At 43.1% G+C, this 24,895-nt stretch overlaps 1 protein-coding gene across 2 annotated transcripts in view; it reads right to left on the bottom strand.

Annotated features, from left to right (window-relative positions):
* Positions 1 to 24,895, bottom strand: part of ABCC8 (ATP-binding cassette, sub-family C (CFTR/MRP), member 8) — a 92,843-nt gene that overhangs the window by 60,535 nt on the left and 7,413 nt on the right. For both annotated transcript variants that reach the window (XM_006865795.1, XM_006865796.1), the window contains exons 3-7: positions 22,080 to 22,201; positions 17,271 to 17,437; positions 11,764 to 12,006; positions 10,738 to 10,926; positions 247 to 411 (exon numbers count right to left, since the gene is read on the bottom strand). In XM_006865795.1, the coding sequence (XP_006865857.1) occupies positions 247 to 411; positions 10,738 to 10,926; positions 11,764 to 12,006; positions 17,271 to 17,437; positions 22,080 to 22,201 (886 nt within the window). The remainder of the gene's footprint in view (positions 1 to 246; positions 412 to 10,737; positions 10,927 to 11,763; positions 12,007 to 17,270; positions 17,438 to 22,079; positions 22,202 to 24,895) is intronic.

The raw sequence follows: 24,895 nt of genomic DNA on the forward strand, positions 1-24,895 counted from the left end.
GAGTGGTTGATAACTCAGATCTAATCCCAACCTCCCATTTTATGAGTGAGACACAAAGAAAGGAAATGCCTTGCTCAAGGTCGCATGGCTACTATGTTATAGAACCAGGACTACAACTGCAGGCCAAGGCACCTTCCCCAAGACACACTTGTCTATTGTTTCAAAATACTGTTAAAGGGTGACAGATAAAAATTCACAGCAGAATTATTCCTGAGTGTCCTCGAGGATGAATAATCATCTAAGTACCTGTATTGCTCCTCTCAAGTTAATTCCGGTTTCAATGGCCACATAGTAGGATGCTTGCAGAAATGTCCTTTGCAGTAGGAGGGCGAGGAACAAAAGCACGGCTAAGACGTAGGCGTTAGCAAGGAACTCTTGGGATGAGACAAAGTAAACCCCGAGGAATTGTGTCTGTTGGAAAGAGAAGTACAGAAGGGCTGTCATTGCTAGCAAAAAGACCCCCATTGTTAGTACATCACATTGAGCCATAATGGTCATGGTTGTTTACAGGAGCTGCCAGGCTTGAAAACTCTGTCCAATTGCTTCTGAGTGGAAAATCAGAGTGATATATCCAAGTTGACATTTCTCTGCCTACAAGGAAGTTTGGTTGCCTATTTCCTCTTCATCTTCCAGTTAGGGAAACATATGGAGGCCCATTTCTAACCTCAAGCCCCGTAAGTATGACACCCTGCATTTTGGCCATTCTGAGTGGAACAAGAATAAATGGGGTGAATCACGAAGCAGCCAAAACTAGAACTGCTAGAACAAATCCCACGAGTATGTGTTCTCTATTTTTTTGCCATAAAAACAGAATTTGCAAAGGCTTTGTCCCATACTCACTGACAATCTGCTCTGTGTAGAATTTCTAGGTGGAAAAAGACCAGTGGTAATGTGGCATGTTAGTATTCCTGTGTGAGACTGGAATTCGCTCCCACTTACAATAGACAGCACACACTTCAGACCCAAGCCCCCCAAGCTGGTGGGCTCCCAGAACTTCCTCTTAAATTTAAGGTTCTCTTGCTGCACTCTGAGAAAGATCTCAGATGATAAGCAATTGACTTTGTTACTAAAGATACCAGAGAACAAATAGCGCTTCTGTTTCCAAATTCAGCACCAACAGCTCCCAGCACAACTTTGATCTTGATAGCTCACTAGCAGAGCCACATCAATGTTTCCATAAGGCAGCATACTTCCCTTTCAGAGACTCTGTGGTGAATTCTATCTGCTATTTGGAAGGAAGGGTCTGGGAGCTGTTGCAGGGTAAATCCTGGTGGGAACTAGTGATGAGCAAGACCAAGAGCAGGCTAAGAACAGACCTTTTCCTAGAGTCAAAAGTTCCTGGGTCTTGGATACAGGGCTTCCTGACCTCACTCCTTGATTTAAATCAGGTCTCAATGCTCCGTGACTCGTCTGGACCTGCTTAAAACTGTCTCTCTCTCCTTTACTCTGTGGGAATGGTGTCTTCTCCTTTTAAGAACAGCAAGAAGCTGACACAGGAGACCACTGAGGGGTACATGCAAGATCCTTCAAGGAAACCCCCCTACCAAGGCCTGGAGCCCCTGACATTGCTCTGTTTGCCAGAGAGAGAGCGAGAGAGAAGAAAAAGATGGGAGTGCATTAAAAGCAGCAAAATGGACCTTAAAATTGGGTTGCAGGGTAACTCCTGACCTTACAGGGGAGGAAAGCCTTGGAAATTAAATTTATAAGGTGCGGAATTCCATCCTTGCAATAAATGAGAAAGGTACTGTTGTTAGCTCCATTTTAAGCAAGAGAAAATGTAGGTTCTACATGGCCAAGTAGAACATGGCCCAAGGTTACACGCTGGCCTGTGAACCTGTGAACGTGAACCCACTGCCAAGTCCTTATCCAGCCCTTTGACCTGGAAACTCTCACTGTCAGCTACAGGTTTGTGACTTGTCAGGGACAGAAATATGTCCTCTAGATTGGTTCTGGTTCAAAATTACAGGCATGCAGGCTCAGGGAAACCAGATCCTGTTTTAAAAGCCCTACAATTCATCTATTCTACCAACCTCTACACAGACACAGCTTCCGAGAATGGAGCTCACTGTTAAAAGTGTTATGGATGGAACAGTGTCCCCAAAAACATGTGATGTAAAGCTTAACCTGTGAATACAATCTTATTTGGGAGCAAAGTTTTCTTTGTTATGTTAATGCAGCCATATCAGTGTTATTGCTGTTCTTAAGTGCCATTGAGTTGGTTCTGACCCATAGCAACCCTGTATAGGGTTTCTTAGGTGTGGCTGGTGAGCTTGAACCGTCGACCTTGTGGTTCAAACCGACTTTGCAGTCCCGCACATTAACCCACAGTACCACCCGGGTGTGTCTTAAACCAATCACTTTTGAGATATAAAAACAGCAGATCAGGTATAAAAGTGAGGAAGCACAGATGGGAGAAGATCGCCAAGGAACTGAGGTATAGAAGTTGAACCGAGACAAGGATCTTCTTCCAAAGCACACACAGAGAGAAAAGCTTCCTCTAGACCCGTTGCTCTGAATTTGACCTTCTAGCCTCAACTGTGAGAAAATACATTTCTGTTCAGTACAGCCATCCATTTGTGTTGTTTCCATTCCAACAGCATTAGGAAACTAAGACACAAAGCATGAAAACATACCATGGGAGTCTATCCCAAAGGAAATAATTTAGCACAAAGAAATGACTGTATGTATGTACAGCCATATTTCTAGGTTATAGCAGTGGGAGGGTGGAGAACCCATGGAAATAAATGTCCAGCCGTACGGAATAATGAGGTATGCAATAACACTCATGGGAATACTATGTAGCCAAGAACACTGATCATCATGAAAGCTCTCTAGCAGCATGGGAGCCATGTAGCATTGAGGCTGGAGAATGAAGAATGGAAAAATCAACCCATTGTTTCCACTGGTAATTCTACATGGTATTTGTTAAATGTACTTGTCAGTGTTTATACATTTTAAACAAAGTAACAAATTCCCTTTATGTCAGATTGTAGGTCCTTGGCCTCTTTTGTCCTGCTGTTATGTCCTTCGGGGTGCTAGTAGTGGACAGTGTCCTCATGCCCATTTCTGGGTTCCCCAGGCCCCTCTCTCCTTGCTGACTCCCCTACAGCCTGCCTTCCTTGGAAAGCACTTAGGCTTCATGACTTAACTATGCCAAGGTTCCATCCCTTCTAAGCTGTCTCTCAAGAGAAATCCTATAATGACCCAATGACTCAGATCTGCAGGGAGAGTTTTATTTTAATAAGTCACAAAACTCCTAATCCAAAGAAATATATAGTTTTTGACCCATGTATGGTCAAGGGGGAACTGTTTAGCTCTGCCTTTAGAGTTGAATAAAGAGGATGCATTACTTTGAAAAAAAATGTATAAATATTGACTGATAAGTGCATTAAACAAATACCACTCATAGATTAACCATCATCATAAAGCTTCCTGGGAGAGGTGGCAACTGAACCAAGTCATGATGGCTGAGAAGGAGTTAGTGAGATGAAGGAGAGCCCCAGGCCATAGCAGCTACCTAAGAATTGTCATGAAGAAATCAACACAAACATTGACTTTACAAAGTTAAAGAACCACCAGTACCTATAAATTCACTCACCGTGAAAAACATGGACACACAGACACAGAGATACAGGGACAAACACAAGCATGTACGCACACACAGATTCATTAGAAGTTCTCAGGAGAACTCATTCAGAAACACAATACATACGCACTCACAAACCCACACACGTCTCCCCCTCTGAGGTTTAGAGGCCTCTTACAGGCTTTGGTCCTTAGGTCAAAGCCAGACTGTTATTTCTTTCTCTGGCTCAGCTGACAGCCTAGAGCTGTGCTGGCAGGTTTCTCAGGCCAGCAATTCTTTGTGAATCCAATTCCTGTGCCCTCCAGGCCAGATCAGTGGCATCAGTGGCAGGTGACAGATGGGGTGGGGTGGGGTGAGGGGATGGGACAGCAGAGATGCTGGAAGGAGCCAGATCACCATCCTGCCTGGGATCCAGTTTTCACTGGGGACTGGAGCATTAAATATCTGGCAGGCCCCAAACTCTTCCAGTAATTAAAGAAGAAATAAAACATGTTTGACCTTGCAGATACCAAGGGCAGTGTGTTTCTTGCCAACTATGAGTGTCCTGGAAAGGGAAGAGAGGACTGTTCGGCCGCTGATAATGAAGCAAACAATGGATGCACTGCTGTCCACCCGGCACTGGAATGGACTAGGCTGGGCACCGAACAGGCTTTCTCACCAAGCTGGCCTTCAAACACCGTGACATGTGTCAAGGGAGCTCTTTCTGTGGTGTTGTAGGATAAGCACTGGACCATAAGGTGGGTGTGAACCGCGAGGTCATCAGTTCAAGCTAGCAGCTATACAGGGTCACTCGATGGCACTTAACAACTTGGAAACAACAAGGACCAGAAAGTACCCATCTTTCTGGGATAGGGTCAGATGACCTCAAGAAATGACTCCTTTTCCCCCTCTCGTGGGTCCAGAAGCACAAATCAGAAGTATACCATATCTACAGGCAACTCCATGATTGAGAATTCTTTGTTGTTGACATTGAAGACTGTATTGACTTTCAACTTTTGTTTCTACGTCTATAATTTTCTGATTGTATTTGAGCTGCAGGGAACAAATATTAAATCTGATAAGGCCGGCTGCCACTGAGGCAGGGCCATCTGGCTCAGGCATTTATGTGCTGACAATTAATTGGGACAAGAGCATGCCAATGAGAGGGCAGTAACTCCTAGGGCTTGTGTATAAATAAACAAGCAAACAAAAAAAATTAAGATGGCAAAGCTAACATCTAAATTCTAAGTGCTATTCTCATCACTCTTTGGTCCATCTTGCCTCCGGGCACTCTCCTTACGTGAATTCCCCAGGGGTTTTGTGAAATGCAGGAAGAAGAGGCTGGTGTGGACAAGCTGATAAGGACTCTGGCATGGTCACTTCCCCGTAATATTAACAACTGGCTCCATGTCACTGTGGGATTCTGGGATCAGTGTAGGGTATTCTGGGATCTCGTATGTTTAGAGAAAAGCTAAAGGTGACATTCTCTGTCCCCTATCTGCTCCCCCCTCCCTTTTTTTCTTTTTATTAACAAATAATTTAAAATTTACTTTCAATTCTCCTCACTTGGGAACTGCTGAAACTTGCAGATTGTTGTACTGAAAAAAATGTGGCTAATGGTTTCTGTTGCTTTCCAGATTCTCTTCTCTTTCATTGTCATTTCATTTTTTTGAAAAAAATATTTTAGGTGGAAGTTTACATGGCAAATTAGGTTCCCCTTTAATACTTTGTATACTAATTGTTCCGTGCCATTGGTTACAATTTTTACAATGTGTCAGCATTCTCATTATTTCTCTTCTGTTTGTTCTGTTTCCATTGTTCTAGCTTCCCTTCCCTTCCTGACCCTCACAGTTTTGCTTTTGGATAAATGTTGATAATAAATGTTGACCAGTTGGTCTGGTATAGTTGATTGTTTGAGGGAGTACATTTCTCATTGGTGATACTGTTTCTTTTATAAGACAATCTATTATTTGACTGAAAAGTGACCTGCAGCAATTACTTCAATTTCAAGTTCAACGGGTATCTTACATCAATAGTCTCAGGGGTTCCTTCAGTTTGTAGATCTGGCCTTTTTTAGGAATTTGAGCTTTTCTTCCAATTTATTCTGAACTGTCTATTATATCCCTGGTCAGAATGGGTGGTAATGATTAGCCAGGCAACCATGTAGTTCTGGTCTCAGGTTAGAAGAGGTTGTGGTTTATGTGGGTTATTACTGCCATAGACTGGTGTCTTCTTTAAGCCTTTCTTTCATTCCCTTTTACTCCATATGAGTAAAGACAAATAGTTGAATCTTAGATGGCTACCCCTAAGCTTTTGAAACTACAGACACTACTCACCAAACCAAAATGTAGAATATTACAAGGAGGCTTCAAAACATTCATGGAAAAATGGTATGAAAAGATAATGGACTTTTCCCACAAGCTTTTTGAAGCCCCTCCTGTATCTCTGTGAACTAAATTATCCTAACTAACTAAGTTGTTCCCTGAGACCATGGTTTTAAGACTTTTTAACTCAGTAAACCAATCCCATGAGTTGTACTGATATACCTAGGAAGCCTCTGTATTTATGTGGTTTGTTACATATGTGGATATACATCAACATACCCAAACATGCATATACATATGCCTGCAGATACACTTTGGAGTCCTGGTGTGGCACTGTGGGTTAATGTGCTAGACTGCAAGGTTAGTTTGAACCACAAGATCAGAGGTTCAAGCTCACCACCACTCCTTGAACACCCTATACAGGGTCACTATGTATCAGAACCGACTCTATGGCACTTAACAACAACAACACAGATACACTTATACATCAACAGAGAAAGAAAGACTTTCCCCCTAGAGCCAAAGCTCTGCATTCTGACTTTTGGACCCCTAAACTGTCAGAGAATGAGTTTCTGTTTGTTAAAGGCACCCATGTGTGGTATCTCTATTATAGTTGCACTAGACAACACTATACTGTCTTCCACAGTGGTTGGACCATGTTACAATCCTATTGGCAATGTTAAGAATTCGAATCCCCCCAAAACCTCACTATTTCTTGTTTTCTGTGTGTTGTTTCATTTTTTCAATCATTGCCCTTTTTTTGCAAGGGTGAAGAGGTATCTCATTTAATATCCTCTTCTCTTTAAAGGCTTTTATGACTGCTTGGCTGGGTTAGTCACTCCCTTTCCCCACAGTTTCCTGTATATATCTTCTAATAGTAATCTTTTACACATTGGATATGAATATTTTATTTAGATTTTTCTCTCTCCCATTGGGTTTCATAATCCTCAGACCCAGATGTGATATACAGTGGTGATAAAAATAATAGTTTAGCATCATGCTTGTAAAAATTCAGGTGATAGAGAGAAAGAGACTTGCCTTCAAATTCTAACTGTATCAATTAGCTGGGAGATCCTGAGGAAAGTTACCTAATCTCCCTTAGTCTCAAATTTCTCACTATAAAATGGGGATGAGAATATCTACCAAATGAATTACATCTCAATAAAGCTGTTATTTTTTGTTGTTGTGAACTGCCATGGAGTCAGTTCTGACTCATAGAGACCCCATATAGGGTTTCCAAGGAGCAGCTGGTAAGCTTGAAATGCTGACCTGTGGTTCAAGCCAACTTTGAAGTCTAGTACATTAACCCATAGTGCCACACCTATACAGGATCGATATGCGTCGGAACCGACTTGACAACACTCAACAACAACAACAAAGCTGCTAAAAAATCCTTACATTAAACAGCTGTTTTAGGGACTAAATAAGATAATGAAAACATAATTACTGTGCACAGACAGATACAGATTAAGCGGTCAGTAAGTGGTTGTTATTATTGGTAATAGTCCTTGTCATAACTGTTGCCTCTTTATTCTCAGGGCCCAACTCCGATCTGGCTCACAACAGAGTTCAATAAATGTTTGCGGAATAAATCAGACAAGCAGATTTGGAGTCTCATGTGCCTGAAGAAAGGTGCTCAGATGATTAATTATATTCCCCAGAGAAAAATTAATATTAGTCTCCTGAGGATTTACTGCTATCTGTGATTTTGGAGCCCATGAGACAAACCACATTACGTAACGGCATGTCATGAATTATTTAAGATCCCTAATTGTTCATTCTCTGCAGGATTTTTAGACTGCCTATTTGTGGAGTCCTGGTGTGGCACTATGAGTTAATGCACCAGACTGCAAAGCTGTTTGAACTGCAGGTCCAGTGGTTCAAGCTCACCACTCACTCCTCGGAAACCCTATACGGGGTTGCTATGGGTTGGAACCGACTCAACAGTACTTAGCAACAACATTTGTGGTTAAAAAGTTCTGGTAGCGCAGTGGTTACAAATCGGGTTGCGAACCGCAAAATCAGCAGTTCGAAACTACCAGCTGTTCTGCGGGAGAAATATGAGGCTTTCTGCTCCCGTAAATATTTATAGCCTCGGAAACCCTATACAGGGTCACTATGAGTTGAAACCTACTCCATGGCATACAACCACAACCATTTGTGGTTAGAAAGTTGGTTATTATGATGTCCTCGCTGAAAAATAAAACTTCGAGTCTTACTAGGGGTGAAAAATTTTCCATTTTGTATTGGCTTTTAGAACTGCCTAAAGTTAGTGGTTCAAACCCACCAGCTTCTCCATAGGAGAAAGATGAGGCTATCTGCTCTCGAAAAGATCTGCAGCCTTGGCAACCTTATACAGAGTTGCTATGAGTCAGAACCAACTTGATGTCATTTAACAACAACAACAAACCTAAGTGGCAGCAAAGAAACAAATGAAAGAATAAAGGCCTTCCAGGAATGAATGCTACTGTCTCAAATAAAGGAAAGCAATCCTTAAGAAAGATTTTCTATCTCTTGTCTAACATATTTCAGTTTGTAGCACCTTTAGAGCTGGAAAGACCATTACCTATCATCTAGTCCATTGACTTCCAATGTTTTTCAGCTGTGGGACCCTTTTTAAAAAGAAGTCCAATAAATCAATAAAACTGGGAAAGCTTTCAATGAAGTTTGGTGAGATAAAACCCTACCCATGGAATGGAGTTTCTTTATTATGTTAATGAGACACGATTCATTTGGGGTGTGTCTTAAATTACGCTATTTTGAGATACGATTGGCTAAACAAGCAGGCAGAGGAGGAAGAGACAAGGGAAGAGAGATGCCAACACACATGATGCCACCCAGAAGCTGACGTACAGAAGACTTAAGGACTCTCCTCCAGAACCTACAGAGCAAGCCTTCCCCTGAATTCACACATCTAGCCTCCTAAACTGTGAGAAAATAAATTTCTGTTTGTTATAAAAAACAAAACCTACCCATGGAGATTTGCCTCTCTCTCCCCCAGTAGTAGCCCCGAAGACAACCTTGCAGAGCCTCGGGTCTAGTCCATCCTCACCTCTTAGTGGCAGATATTGAAGCCCATAGAGGTAAAGTGACTTGTCCAAAGTCACATAACAAATTAGTGGCAGTGCTGGGACTACAGCAAGGTCTCCTCACTTCTTTGTACTCCTCCTGTTGACTACACCTGCAGTCCTCAGACCTAACTTTGTAGAGAGCAGAAAGAGCCAAGGCTCTGAGACTCCCTGAGGGCTTGTGAGCGCCTCTGTTCTCTGACTGCCAACTGGAAGATCCCACAATGCTTCGTGTGCAGTCTTCCTTTCTTAAAGGCCAGAGGCCAGATTCCATTTCTAAAATTAAATTCTCTCTAGGTCAGATACCAGCCTGTGTCTTTATTACTGGGCACTACTTTAATTAGCCAGACATTCTCTAGGGATCAATTGAATGGATCCTTCCCCAAGGTCTTAGACTGACCAACTCAATGAATTCATTCCAGCTCAGCTTCACTCAACATACGTCAACTTCATTCAGTCTACCTGAAGCCAATCCTGACCCTATACCTGTGCATGTAATTCTATTTGGAAATAGGGTTTTCTTTATTTTGTTGTTGTCAAGTCGGTTCTGACTCATAGTGACCCTGTATATGATTTCCAAGGAGCAGCTGGTGGATTTGAACCACTAACCTTGAGGTTAGCAATCCAGTGCTTATCCTACAGCGCCACACCAGGACTCCTAGGAGACTATATTAGTGTAAGGTGTGTCCCAGACCTAATCACCTCTGAGGGATATAAAAAGTAGTATAGACACACAGATGGAACCCTGGCTAGCTGCAGTTAGCTTTAATCTGAAAGCTTGAACCTACCAGCCTCTCTGCGAGACAAAGACAAGGATGACAGCCTTGGTAATCCCATGGAGAGTTTCTATTCGGCTTTACAAGGTTGCTATGAATTGGAGTCAGCTTGATGGCAATGGGTTTGCCTTAGTACAAACACAAAGACAAATGAGCACAAACAGAGGGAGATGAGATGCCATGTGCAGACTGCTGGCTACCAGAAGCTGAAATAGACAAAGAAGGCCCTTCCCTGCAGCCACGCTCTGAATTTGAACATCTGGCCTCCTGAACAGTGAAAAAATAAATCTCTGTTCTTTAAACACGTCTATTTGTTGTATTTCTGTTACAGCGCACTAAGAAACTAAAACACTGGGGATTTTTGTGAATGAGACATAAATTTATGTAGTTCAAACCACTGTGACTTTGAGTTTTCTGTCACTCTCAGTGACCCTTGTCCTACCGGATGTAAGTACTAGGGATGTACAGAGTTGAAGACACAGTTGAAGAGACTCGAAAATCATTTTGAGTCAATTAAGATGAGTCCTGGTGTGGCACTGTAGGATAAGCACTGGACTGAAAAGTCTGTTTGAACCACAAGGTCAGCAGTTAAAACCACCAGCTGCCCCTTGGGAACCCTACACAGGATTGCTATGAGTCAGAACCAACTTGGCAGCATTTAGCCACAACCACATGATGACATGGCCTAAAAGTCAACAAATTCAAAAAATCACAGATGCTCTAGAAATCTGACAAACAAATGCATTTCTTGCAGGTTTCTGAACAACTAAACAATTGGGAGAGATATTACGGTGGTAATCGGGGGTGGTTGTGTGTGGGGACTAGAGCAACATAAAACCTCCTGGAGGTTCAGCTCACCTCCTGGCATTTCTTTTCACCAAATTCCTGGCTCTCTGGGTGGGGAGATATTGATGGGGGCTTTGTGCCTACCACACACATTTTACTCTCATGTATGAGTTACAACTTTCCAGAGGGTTTTCTGTTCTACTCATGGGGCATCCTACCTTAGGCTGGAAGACCTGGTTCTCCTTTCCAAGGTGGTCCACGATCCCGAATATGCACAGTGGCCCAGCAAAGCCCAGCAGGTCAGCCAAGATGCGGAAAGTGCTGCTAAGTACCAGGCGTCTCCCGAAGGCATGACAGAGGGCCCGCCAGATGGCCCGAGCGCCCTGGGTGCTCTGTAAGTCCTTCCGCTGCCCAAAGAGACCCATGTGCAAGTCAGAAGGGCCAATGGCTCATTCACAACAGGGCCTGGCCTCATGGGAAATCCCTGGCTCCTGCTTCCTGGAGAAACCCAGTGGCCACATCTACATGACCAGGTAAACTCAACAAAACAAAACAAAAAAACCATGCAATCACCAAGTGCATGGTTGGGTGGGCTCTATTATCAGTGTCAATAAGGTCTATAAGGGGAAGCTGAGACCAGGGGGCATGTAACTGATCAGTCACAGAGCTGGTCAGGTAATGAAGGGGTAAGAGGCAGTGGCGTCTGCTCCCACACCTGCCTCCGTGTATCCTCCGCTGCTGGGGCAGAAACACTTGAAGGAGCACTGGACTGGGGGTGGAGAGAGTGGTTCTGCCACTTGCCAACTATATGCCAGCTCTGGGAGGGTCACAGCCTTCCTCAGGGACTCAGTTTCTTCCTCAGTGAGTGGGGACCCTGCCAAGCTCACTTCACTCCCTAAATCAGGTGAAAATCCCCTTCAAGGTCATTGAGCTCCAAAAGAGCAAGACAAGTCCAGTGGGAGCATTTCCCTTTTCAGGGCCTCAGTTTCCTCATCTGGACAATGAGGACGCTCGATAAGATGACTTAAACGGAAAGGGACATTCTAGCTGTGTCTGACCTATGAATCCTTAGTCCTGAACTTGTTCCTGTCTCACTGGGTGACTTTGATCAAGTTTCTTCCCCTCACTGGATCTCAGTTTCCCCACCTGCCCCACCAGGGATTTGGTCTGATGCCTTCTGAGGACCCTGTCTGTGACTAAACAGGAGGGCTGGGAATGAACACTGTGATCATGCCCCCACTGACCTCCTGGGCATCAAAGGCCTCGCAGAGCCGTCGGTAGTTGGTGAGGGCTCTCATGGCGATGGGCAGCTTCCCTATGGCTCGGAGGTCAATGGGCTTCTTGTGGGCAGTCTTGATGAAGGCGTTCATCCACCAATAGGTGCCCTTGGACAGCAGGTTGACGAAGGGCTGCAGGAAGCGCACTCCCAGGTCCTGCAGATCCTCAGGGGGCTTCACCTCCCTGGGTGTCTTGAAGAAGATGTATCTCTGTGGGGCACATGGGTGGCAGAGGTGGCTAAGTGCAACATCTCATCCCCCATCCTGTCCCAGGAAGGATCTGGGGATGTGCCATTTCAACTCTCCAACAACGACACCTTCTACCACCTATAAGGATTCTCAACGCCAGGGCTTCCTGACTTGACAACATCAAGCTTCATTCTGAATCCCTCTGGTTGGGCTTGAAGTTGAACTGAGGAAGAGCAGGAACCTCCCATATACTGTCTTCCCTACAGTCCTGAGGACACCATGCTCCATGTCAGATTCACAGAACTCGGAGTCATGAAAACCCTGTGTTCAAATCCTGTCTCCTCCACTTACTAGTAAGACGTCTTTAGATGAGACACATATAAAATGTTTTTCCATCTAAAAAAGGGTGGTACTTGGTATCACCCCCCACTCGTCTGTCAGTTTGTTGTACTGTGGTGGCTTGCATGTTGCTGTGATTCTGGAAGTTATTCCACTGGTATTTTACATACCAGCAGGATCAACCATGGTGGACAGGTTTCAGATGAGCTTCCAGACAAAGACAGACTAGGAAGAAGGAGAGACGTACTACTTCTGAATATTTAGTCACTGAAAACCTTTTGAATATCAGTGAAACATTGTCAGAAAACACCAGAATATTGACTACTGAAACATGAGGAAGATCACCAGAAGATTGTTACATATAGTGTCAAAAGATGAGTCCCTCAGGTTGGAAGGCATTCAAAATACGACTGGGGAAGAGCTGCCTCCTCAAAGTAGAGTTGACTGTGATGACACGAATGGAGTAAAGCCTTTGGGACCTTCATTTACTTATGGGGCACAACTCAAAATGAAGAGAAACAGCTGTAAACTTCCATTAATAAATGGTACATAGAATGTACAAAGTATGAATCTAGGAAAATTGGAAACTGTCAAAAATGAAATGGAATGCATAAACATTGATATCTTTGGCATTGGTGAGCTGAAATAAACTGGTACTGGCCATTTTGAATCTGACAATCACATGGTTTATAATGCTGGGAATGACAAATGTAAGAAGAATGACGTCACATTCATTGTCAAAAAGAACATATCAAGATTTGTCTTGAAGTACAACACTGTCTGTAATAGGGTAATATCCATATGCCTACAAGGAAGACAAGTTAACACTATTATTATTCAAATTTATATACCAACCACTAAAACCAGTGATGATGAAATTGAAGAATTCTAACAACTTCTTCAGTCTGAAACTAATCAAACATACAATCAAGATGTATTGATAATTACTGGCAATTGGAATGCAAAGGTTGGAAATGAAGAGAAAGAATCAGTGGTTGGAAAATATGGCCTTGGTGATAGAAATGATGCTGGAGATCACATGATAGAATTTTGCAAGATCAATGGTTTGTTCATTGCAAATACCTTTTTAAAAAAAAAAAAAAAAAATAAGCACACACATGGACATCATGAGATGGAACACACAGAAATCAAACTGACTACCTCTGTATATATATATATACTAGACATTAAGGACTGAAGACCAAAAGAGTTGTGGGATGACATCAAGAACATCACACAGGAAGAAAGCAAAAGGTCATTAAGAGGATAAGAAAGAAGGAAAAGACCAAAATAGATATCAAAAGAGACTCTGAAACTTGCTCTCCAATGTAGAGATGCTAACGCAAAGGGAAGATTTGAGGAGGTAAAAGAGCTAAATGAAAATTTCAAACAGGAGCTTGAGAAGACAAAGTCAAATATTATAACAAAATATGAAAGACCAGGAGTTAAGAAACCAAAAGGTTTCTCAAGCATTTCTCAAGCTGAGGGAAGTAAAGAAAAAATTCAAGCCTCAATTTGTGGTATTGAAGGATTCTATGGGCAAAACACTGAATGATGCAGAAAGCATCATAAGAAGATGGAAGGACTACACCAACTCACTGCACTGAATGGTCACTGTACCGAATGTTTGATGTTTAACCGTTTCAATAGATAGCATGTGATCAAGAACCAATCTTACTGAAGGAAGAAGTCTAAGATGCATTAGAGGCATTGGCAAAGAACGAGCTCTGGGAATTGATGGAATTCAAATGGAAATCTTTCAACAAACTGCTGAAGCACTGCAGGCACTCATCTATGCCAAGAAATCTGGAAGCCAACTACCTGGCCAACTGACTTAAAGAGATCCGTATTTGTGCCCATTCCAAAGAGAGGTGACCCAATGAAATGCAGAAATCATCAGACAATATCATTAATATCTCATAAAGTAAAATTTTGCTAAAGACAATCCAAAAATGGCTGCAAATGTATATTGACAGAGAACTGCTAGAGGTTCGAGCTGGATTCAGATGAAGATGTGGAATGAGGGATATCACTGTGGATGTCAGATGGATCTTGGCTGAAAGCAGAGAATATCAGAAAAATGTTTACCTGTGCTTTATTGACTATTGCAACGGCTTTCAATTGTGTGGATCATGACAAACTATGGACAATATTGCAGAAAATGAGCATTCTGGAACACTTAAGTGTGCTCATGAGGAACCTGTACATAGACCAAGAGGCAGCTGTTCAAACATAACAAGGGAACACTGAATAGTTTAAAATACGGAAAAGTGTGTGTCTGACCTAGCTGTTGTATTCTTTCACCATATTTATTTAATCTGTATGCTGAGCATATAATCTGAAAAACTGGATTATAGGAAGGAAAATGTGGCATCAGGATTGGAAGAAGACTCATTAACAACCTGCAATATGAAGATGATACAACCTTGCTTGCCGAAAGTGATGAGGACTTAAAATACTGATGAAGATCAAAGACCACAGCCTTTGGTATGAGTTGCACCTCAGTGTAAAGAAAATCCAAATCCTCACCACTGGACTAATAAACCACATCCATATAAATGGAGAAAAGATTGAAGTTGTCAGAGACTTCATTTTGTTCGAATCAACCATCAACACTCATGGAAGCAGCAGTCAAGAAATTAAATGATGTATTGCATTAGGCAAATCTGATGTACAAGACTTCTTTATAAAGTGTTGAAGAGCAAAGATGTCAGTTTGAGGACTAAGATGTGCCTGACTCAAGCCATAGTATTTTCAATAACCTCATATGTATGTTAAACAGTGAATACGGAAGACCATAGAATTGATGCACTTAAATTATGGTTTTGGAGGAGAATATTAAAAGTACCAGAACTGCAAAAAGAACAAATAGATCTGTGTTGGAAGAAGTACTGCCAGAATACTCCTTGGAAGTCAAAATGGCTAGTCTTCGTCTCTCATACTTCTGACAGATTATCAGGAGGGGCTAGTTCTTGGAGAAGGAGATTATGTTGGGTAAAATGGAGGGTAGGAGAAAAAGAGGAAGATCCCCAACGTGATGGATTGGCACAGTGGCAGCAGCAATGGGCTCAAGTGTAGCAATGATTGTGAGGTTGGTGCAGGACCAGGTGTTTCATTCTGTTGTGCATAGGGTTGCTATGAGTCGGAACTTAACTCAATGGCACCTAACAACAATCACAACACTATTTGGCATCACAGGGTTGCTGTGAGGGTCAGCTGAGACAGGGAATGTGAATGAGTTTAGCACCAGTGAAAGAGAGAAAGAACAGGCTCAAGCAATTGTGGGGGTTCTGGAAAATAGGTCAGGAGACTGGCTGGAGACTCCTTGCATACTGTAATACAATGTAATATAACGTAACCCATCAGCTAAAAACTTTAAGAGCAGAAAGGGAGTTCCTCTAGGGCATGACCTACCTCTAGACTATAAATAGATATGTTGGCAAAATTTCACCTTACTCTTCCTGACCTCAGGATGCAAGCCTGCAGGGTTTTCCAGCCTTACGCCTGACCTACAGATTTTAGACTTGCCAGTCCCCCACAATTGTGTGAACTGATTCCTTGAAATCAATCTTTTTCTCTCTAAATATATCTTACTGCTTCTGTTTCTGTGGAGAACCCTGACTAAGACAGTCTTTGTATCCTGAGAATCACAAACTAAAAGCAGAGGAGTTAGAAAAATGCAAGTTAGAGTAGTACTTCGTATTCATCAGCCTGGCAGACATTAAAAAGAGTGGTAGCCCCCGTTGCTGGCTGGGAGGTAGGAAGAGGGCTTGCTGTCTACAATGATGATTGCAATTATAAATACATAGACCCTTTGACTTAGTCACTCTATGCCTTAGAATCTCTCCCACAGAAAATAAAAGTAGGAATACATAAAGATATATATATGCTGAATAGAGCATTATTTGCAAAAACTTGGCAACAAAGTGAATGTCCATTCATAGGACAAAAACTGAATAATCCATTCACCCACATGGAATGTTACGGTGAAGCCATTAAGAAGAATGAATTGGAGTTGTACCAAATGACTTGTAGTGAGTCCTAAGAGATTTGTTGGGTGAGAAAAAGAAAATTGTATACCATATGATCTCATTTTTAGAAAAGAAATATTGGGGGGTAAATTCTATATTTATCTGTGTCAGAGGGAAAAAACACTGAACAGATATATGTCTAGATAGGCATATGGAATTATACTGATAATATATTAACAAAGCATAGAAGGGCAAATTAGATTGTTAATCTGGGTTACCTGAGACGATGAAGGCTTTGTAAGGGAAGGTTTGAATCTAAAGTGGGGGAAGAAAGAAAGAAATGGGGAAAGCAAAAAGGAAAATGAAACAAAAGACATATGCAATTACATTTACTCATTTATGTTCGTGCATGGTTGCATGAGTAAAGTAACACAAAAACACCAAAAAACCCACACCCATTGTCACCCATTGAGTCAATTTCAACTCACGGTGACCGCATAGTAGAAGTGCTCCATAGTTTACTTGGTATAACCTTTATGGAAACAGATGGCTACACCTTTCTGTAACAGCAATAATTGGTACGTTTGAACCACCAACTTTTAGGTCAGTAGTCAAGGGACCTAAACAAAAACAAGCCCTCTCGCCTTAAAAAAATGAAAACATAGAAAGAAAAATAAATAACCGAGAAACTACTACCTGACATTTTTTTCCTCTATGAGTTAACACAAAAATTTTCACGGCTAACACATGGTGTCACCTCTTGTTCTTTCCCCCTCAGGGAGCCTCGGGTGGAGGGCAGCTGGCCACTGGCTGAGCCCGGGACTCAAGTCCCCTCTATGCGAGGTGTACAGCAAGCAGGCTCCTTCTTGGACTTGCCTGTGAAGCAAGTTGGGGGCCCCATCCACAGGCATGACACAGGTTAGAACCCTCTCCCCCAGATGGTGTTTTGTGCTGGGGTGGGCACATTCTGCTTACCCTCACTCTGATGACGTTGACCTCCACAAGAAGTAGTGTGCCGTAGAGGACCACCAGCAGCCCTGTCAGGCAGAAGCGTAGCTGCGAGAAACCAATGGCATGGTCGTAGAACTTGACAAACTTGATGGTCTTGGTAATGAAGGCCAGGGTCCAGTAGATCAGCAGAGCTGCCGAGGAGAGACAGGTGAGCACAGGGGCTTTGTGTGTGCATGTTCACTTGCGTGAATGAAGGGAAGGAGACACACGAGTGTGTCAGCAAGGGGTGTGTGGGAGACAACCATGTGTTGTGGGTGTGAGTGTGCACATGTGTGTGTGTGAGTATATGAGAGTGTGCAGCTTAAAAACAACGACCAAACACGGAAACATTCATGAAGGGCAATTTCAAAACCATCAATAGCTTCCTAAGTCAGGCTGGTCATCCAAACTTCCCTTACAATAAATAACAGTAGAAGTATTGCTTGAGTATAATTAAGTTGCAGGCTCTGTGCCAAGTAAGCACTTTAAATACATTAGCTCACTTTTTCCTTACAATACCTTAAGAAGGAAGTGCTGCCTTCACACCCAATTTCACAGACAAAGGTATCAAGACTCAGGTAAATTCAGTGTGAGAATGGTTTCGCCGTAGAATTTCCAAGCTGAGAAGAACTTAAAAGTCATTTAATCCAGCCCTTTTATTTTATAGATGAGGAAACAGACCCAAAGAGAGAAGGTGATGTGCCCAAACTTGAGACAAGCTACTAACAGAGAGGGTTAGGGTCTCCCAGATTGGAGCCCACCACAGCTTAATGATGATCCTCAGGGAGCCTGGAGGTGGGTGGGGGCACAGAGAAAGTGAGTCACAGAACCATACAGCAGTGTAGTATGTACAGGGGCTACAACCGGGGCCCTGCAGACAGAAACACCTGGGCTCAGATCCTGTGACTTAAGAACTGTGTGGTCTTGGGTAAGTTGTCTAACCTATCTAGGCCTTAGTTTTCTCATCCACAAAATGGGAAAAATAATAGTGTTACCTGAAAGGTTGCTTTGAGCAATGTATAGAAAGCTTTTAGCACAGCAAGTCTGACACAAAGTGCCTGCTCTGTAGAATTGGTGGTGATGGGTGTGTGCCGTCGAGTTCATTCTGAGGCTGTAAACCTTTATGGGAGCAGAAAACCTCATTTCTCTCCCATGGAGCAGCTGGTAAATTCGAATTACTGCCCTTGTGATTAGCAGTCCCACTTGTAAGCAACTACGCTACCAGGCTCGATTTCCTATAGACATTAGCTGTTAAAAATTTCCTCCAGATCTCAGACCTCTTGACTCTTGTCATCTCTGGAGCAGGCAAACATCAGAAATTATCCATGGATTCTCTATCGCTCTCTCTCCCTCCCTCCCTCAATCCATCCATCCATCTACCTATCTTATCCATCCATCCATCATCGATCTCTAACGTCTCATTCCCCAACCCACCCTCATCATAAACCACTATCAGTTGGCAACAACAAAAGACAGTAATTAACTAAATAAGTCCCCCTGTAGGAGATTCTTTAGGAGTCCCAGAGGCAGCCCTGATACCACAATGATTAAAAAAGCACTAGACTGCTAAACCTTTCAGTGGGCAGTTCAAAACCCACCAGTTGCTCCGCAAGAGAAATGTAGCAATCAGCTTCCACAAAGACTAAGCCTTGGACACCTGTGGGGCACTTCTACTTTGTCCTACAGCATCACTATGTGTTGTAACCAACTGGGCAGCAGTGGGGTTAGGGCTCCTTGGGCTGTACAAATAGTAAATGCACTATTAGGGCTCCCTTATGGCTTAGGCAGGGATTTACTATTCCCGCCCAGATGGAAAACTGTGTGTCTACAGTCACACAGTTAGTGGTGGACCCAGAACTAAGCTCAGGGGTTATCTCCACAGTCCTAGCCTGCAGTGCTGGAGACTGAGCAGACAGAACAATACTCAACAGAAGTTTAGTGTGTGGTTGATACAAAGGAAGTGGGTGAGTTCTAAGCTCACAATTCCCATGATTCTTCTCTCCTTTCCCCTTTTCTTCTCCTACAGCTCCACATCCGTCCATTCCCATTTTCTGTCCATTTGACCTCCTAACTATCTTGAGTTCATCCACTTATCTCCACTTTTGTGGTATGGCCCGAGTCCAGATCGCCATCAATTCTCCGCTGGACCGCCGGGAGAGCCTTCTCATTGGTTTCCTATCTTCCTCCAATCTGGCCTCCATAAAGCAATAATATGATCATCTTTAAAACCTCGCAATGGCTTCTCCTTGCTCTTGGAAGAAAGTTGAATGCCAGTTGCATGACCTTTGAGGTCCTTCCTGCCACTCCAGCCTTCAAAGTCCAACTCCCTTCTGCTATCTGCACTCCTGCCCCTCTGTTGTGCTCCCAGATTTACTGATGTGCTATATTCTTCTGGAACTTTCACACATGCCGTTCACTCTGCCTGGAGCATCTAGCTCTCCCTTAATTCCCATCCAGACTGCAGTTCTCAGCTCAAACATGACTTTCTCATGGAACATTTCCTTGGCCTCATATAATGTTTCAGGAGCATGGTTCTTTCATAGGACAATGTAAACACATGGTAGTTTATCTTCTATGGAACTCCAAATCTGTGAACAGACAGCAGCCTTTCAGAGAGTTAGCTATTTCCTCAACACAGCTCATGGGACGCATTCTCTCCACATTTCTATGGGCAGGAATTCCTGGCCCTATGGAACCTTTTCCCAGGAGGAACAGAACTTCCGCAAAAGGGAATGGAGGGAGTTAGTCCTTGCTCCTTGGAGCAGGATCATTCTATTTATGGGTGGTCATTTATGCTTTGAGAAGAGAATATTATGTGCTTGCTGGAGAAAGTGCAAGTAACTTGTCAGATGCCTAGACAAGTTGTTTCTGGGGTACCAGTTAGTCAGGCCCCAATGATTAATGAAGGGTTCTCCGTGGATGAGGAGCGTGGATTTAATATGTCTCCGTGGATTTAATATGTCCCCTTTCTCAACCTGCTGCTTCCCATCTCCATCCACACATGCATCAAACCCCTGAGTAGAATGGATCACCTGGGTGACCCTGATGGAGCCTGCCCCCCTTACAAAGAAAGATGGACCTGCGATTAGCTTGGAAAACACCCACTGCTCCCTCACTTGTCCCAGACTTGATGTCATTTTGATGCTGTGACTGTTGAATTCAGTCTGATTTAACAACACATAGTCCTGGTGTGGCACTGTAGAATCAAGAGCTGGACCATAAGGTCTGTTTGAACTGCAAGGTCGGCAGTTCAAACTCACCAGCCACTCCTTGGAAGCCCAATACAGGATCACAATGAATCAGAACCAACTTGACAGCACTTAACAACAGTCTGAACTCAGTCTAACGTCCAGATATACAACTTGGCCTTAAACATGCAGATCTATCCGGAAACACAGAGGCAGACTTATGGGTTTATACCTTTGGTTCAAGTACGCAGTGAGGACCAGGCACATGTTTGGCACTTAAGACACGTAGTCTCAGAAAAGATTAAGAGCCTGCTTGGGAGCTAGACTCCCTGGGATCTAAACCCAGCTCTGCCCCTTTACTAGCTGAGTTGACTGACCCTCAGTCGTAGTTCTACTTGAAAGCAGAAATGATAATGGCTCCTCATAGGGATGTTGTAAGGATTAAATACATTAATGTAAGGAAAGTACGTAGGAAAGTGCCTGGCTCAATGAGTGTTCACTATTACTATTTTGCCTCTCTGAGTTCCAATGTCAGCATCTGTAAAATGGAAGTAGTAACCACATCACCAGGGGGACTGTGGGAATTAAATCAGCTCATCTGTGTATGGACCCTGACACTGATAACAGGTCATTATTGCTTCTGCCTGGGACCTTAGTCACAAGCATCAGAGGCTCACAGCGGGTATTCCTTCTGGACTCTCGCCCTTGTTGTTGTAGTTGTTGAGTCAGTTCTGACTCATAGTGACCCAGTGTAGGGTTTCCGAGGAGCAGCTGGTGGATTTGAACTGCTGACCTTGTGGCTCAAATTAACATTGCAGTCGAGTGCTTATCTTATAGCGCCACACCAGGAGCCTCTCTAAACATTGGTACACCACAGAGTCTGGACTTAGGGCCTCTTCTGTATACCACCGTGAGACCTCATCCAATGTCAGCCACCTACAAAATCCTCACAGCTTCCGGACGTGTACCTCTAGCACTGACCCTATCCCACTTCCAATGACTGAATAGGCAACGTGTTTATCCAACTGCCCACTGACACTTGAGTTGGCTGTCTCACTGTCATCTCAACCTCAGCATGTCCAAAGCAGAACATCTGATTTGCCTCTCCCCTCCAAAAGGCCTGTTCCATGTAAGTGGTCAGTACCAACTCACCAGGCACTCAGCTCTGAAGCCTAGGAGTCTGCCTTGCTCCTCTCCTAGCCTCTGACTTCATCTCCTACCACTCTCCCCTTTGTTGGCCTCTTTGTTCCTATTAAAAGGTGTTTATGCTTGCTGCTCCTCCTGCATGGACCATTCTTCTCCCAAATATCTGCAGGCTCACTCTTATCAGAGGCCTTCTCTGTGCCCCTCCATCATCCTCTACCTCTTACCCAGCATCATTTTTTCATAGCATCACCATCATCTGTTTATTTATATTTGTTTACTGTCTGTCTCCTCCACCAGAGTGTTAACTTCCATGAAGGTGGGGGCATTTTCTTCTTCTCTTCTGAATCTCTGGCACCTAGGACCGTGCCTGATTGCATAGTAGGCCCTCAGTACACATTATCTGAAGAAATGAATTGAGGTCCCCACTCCTCCCCTACCTTCTCCCTTGCTCTGCCCCTACCGATTAGCAGCTTGGGGAAGTTGGAAGTCTCGATGTTGTGATAGTAGACCACAGAGGTGACAGCAGCCATGAATGCCATCCCAGCTGGCATGTACAGGTGGAGATGGCGGGATTCGGTCACCCTGAGAAAGAAAGAGAGATACAATGTAATATGCTAAGTACTCAGCCAAGCAGCTCGGGGTCTCAGGTTTTGGGCTCCGCACATAGGAGGCTCTCCAGATCGTGGCCAAAGATCTGCTCCTTAGACTGATAGCTCTGCCCACAGCCCCAAACATGCTCATTAAGTAAGGGGTTCAGGAGTCCAGACAGCAATGCTCTAAGGGCTCATAGTTCAGGCTTTGAAATCTGTGGCCCTCTCACCCTGGGCTCATGCTTTTAGAAGATGGCATAGGGAAGATGATCTTGGCAATCAGAGTCACAAAACCACTGACCTGAAACCAGGTCTCTTGGAGTTAAACACAGCTGGGGCCCCTTAGTAGTACAGGACTCTGTACACTGGAGTTCACTTAGTAACAGCTCCATTTACCACCAGTAGCATAAGTCAGCATTGGCACCCTTCCCCAAGTGGCATAAAACAATACTAATGATTTTAATGCTTTTGTTGTTAGATGCTGTCAAGCCAGTTCTAACTAATAGTGACTCTCTGCACAACATAATGAAACACAGTCTGGTCCTGCACCATCCTCACAAATATTGTTACATTTGAACTCACTGCTGCTGCCATTGTGCCAATCCATCTCCTTGGGGGTCCTCCTTTTTTTCACTGGCCCTCCACTTTACCAAGCATGATGTTCTTCTTTAGAAACTGGTCTCTCCTGATAATATGTCCAACGTGTGAGAGATGAAGTCTCACCATCCTGGCTAGAGAGCATCTGGATCTGCTTCGTCCAAGACAAATTTGTTTGTTCTCCTGGCAGTCCATAGTACTTTTAATATTCCTCTCCCACACCATAATTCAATGGCATCAATTCTACAGTCTTCTTCATTCATTGTCCAACTTTTACATGTATGACACAACTGAAAATACCATACTTTGAGTCAGGCACACCTTAGTCCTCAAACTGGTATCTTTGCTCTTTAACACTGTAAAGAGGTGTTGTTTTTTTACAGTTGTTGTTGTTGTTGTTAAGTGCCGTCGAGTCGGTTCCGACCCATAACGACCCTGTACAGGGTTTCCGAGGGTGTAAATCTTTACGGGAGTAGATTTGTCTAATGTAGTATGTCCTTTTAATTTCTTGACTGATGCTTCCATGAGTGTTGATTGTGGAGCCAAGCAAAATGAAGTCTTTAACAACTCCAATTTTTTCTCCATGTATTATATTATATTGCTATTTATTTGTCCTGCTGTGGTGTTGAATGATAACCCTGGACCACAAGTTCCATTTGAACCTCAAGGTTGGTAGTTCAAACTCACCAGCCACTCCTCGGAAACCCTATACTGGATGGCTATGAGTTGGAACAGACTTGATGGCACTTATTTTATTGGTCCAGTTGTAAGGATTTTTGTTTTCTTTACACTGAAGAGCAATCCACACTGAATATTGTAGTCTTTGATTTCATCAGTATTTCAAGTCCTCTTCACTTTCAGCAAGCAATGTTGTATCATATGCATATTGCAGGTTGGCAATGAGTCTACTTCCTATCTGGATGTCATGTTTTGTTCATATAGTCCAGCTTTTTAGGACTATTTGCTCAGCATACAGATTGAATAAATATGGCGAATGAATACGACCCTGGAACACATCTTTCCTGATTTAAAACCTTTCAGTATCCTTGTTCTGTTCGAACAACTGCCTCTTGGTCTGTGTACAGGTTCCTTATGAGCACAATTAAGTGTTCTGGAATACCCATTTTTTGCAATGTTATCTATAGTTTGTCATGATCCATACAGCCAAAAGCCTTTGCATAGTTAATGCAGCACAAATAAACAAATTTCTATTATCATCTGATTTCAGCCAAGATCCATCTGATGTCAGCAATGATATCTCTTCTGAATCTGGCTTGAATTTCTGGCAGTTCCCTGTTGATGCATTGTTGCAACCACTTTTGAATTATCTTCAACAAAATTTTACTTGCATGTGATACTATCTGATGATTTCCACATTCCATTGGGTTATCTCTCTTTGGAATGGGTACAAATATGGACTCTTCCAATCAGCTGGCCTGGTAGCATCTTCCAAATTTCTTGGCATAGATGAATAAGTGCCTCTAGTGACGCATCAGTTTGTTAAAAGATTTCAATTTGCATTACATCAATTCCTTTAGGCTTGCTTTTTGCCAATGCCTCTAGTGCACCTTGGATTTCTTCCTTAAGTTTCATTGCAATGATTACAATCCCCTCCAGGCATCATCATTCAACAACAGTATTTACTTTTATTCCATTTTTGTTGTTGTTCTGTTTGATGTACACAAAAACACTCAGGAATATATAATCATTTAAACAACCAAAGGGCACATTCTGCAAGCCTGCCTCCTGGCTGCCAGCACACAGCCTTTCTCTTTCTATGAGTCTAGAGTCCTCAACTGCTTTATCTCTTCATATCATCATCTCTGCCTCCATCTCTGGTGTTGCTGCATCTCTGGAAAAGGTTCCACATTCTGCTCATGCTCTTCTCCCTTGATGGTCTTAGGGTCCTCTGTTTCTGGAGTGTAAGATTAACTACTCCTCCCCTTACATTACAAAACTTCTATCTTTACAGTTGTGACCATCGTAATTCATCATGATAGCAATTACTCACTATTGAATCATAAGAATCTTATCCCCATCTCCTTTCACCAGTTTCATCTAGGCAGGATGAAAACTATTCAGCGGGACT

Source organism: Chrysochloris asiatica, unplaced genomic scaffold (assembly GCF_000296735.1).
Source record: "Chrysochloris asiatica unplaced genomic scaffold, ChrAsi1.0 scaffold00083, whole genome shotgun sequence".
In the NCBI taxonomy this organism is placed as follows: Eukaryota; Metazoa; Chordata; class Mammalia; order Afrosoricida; family Chrysochloridae; genus Chrysochloris; species Chrysochloris asiatica.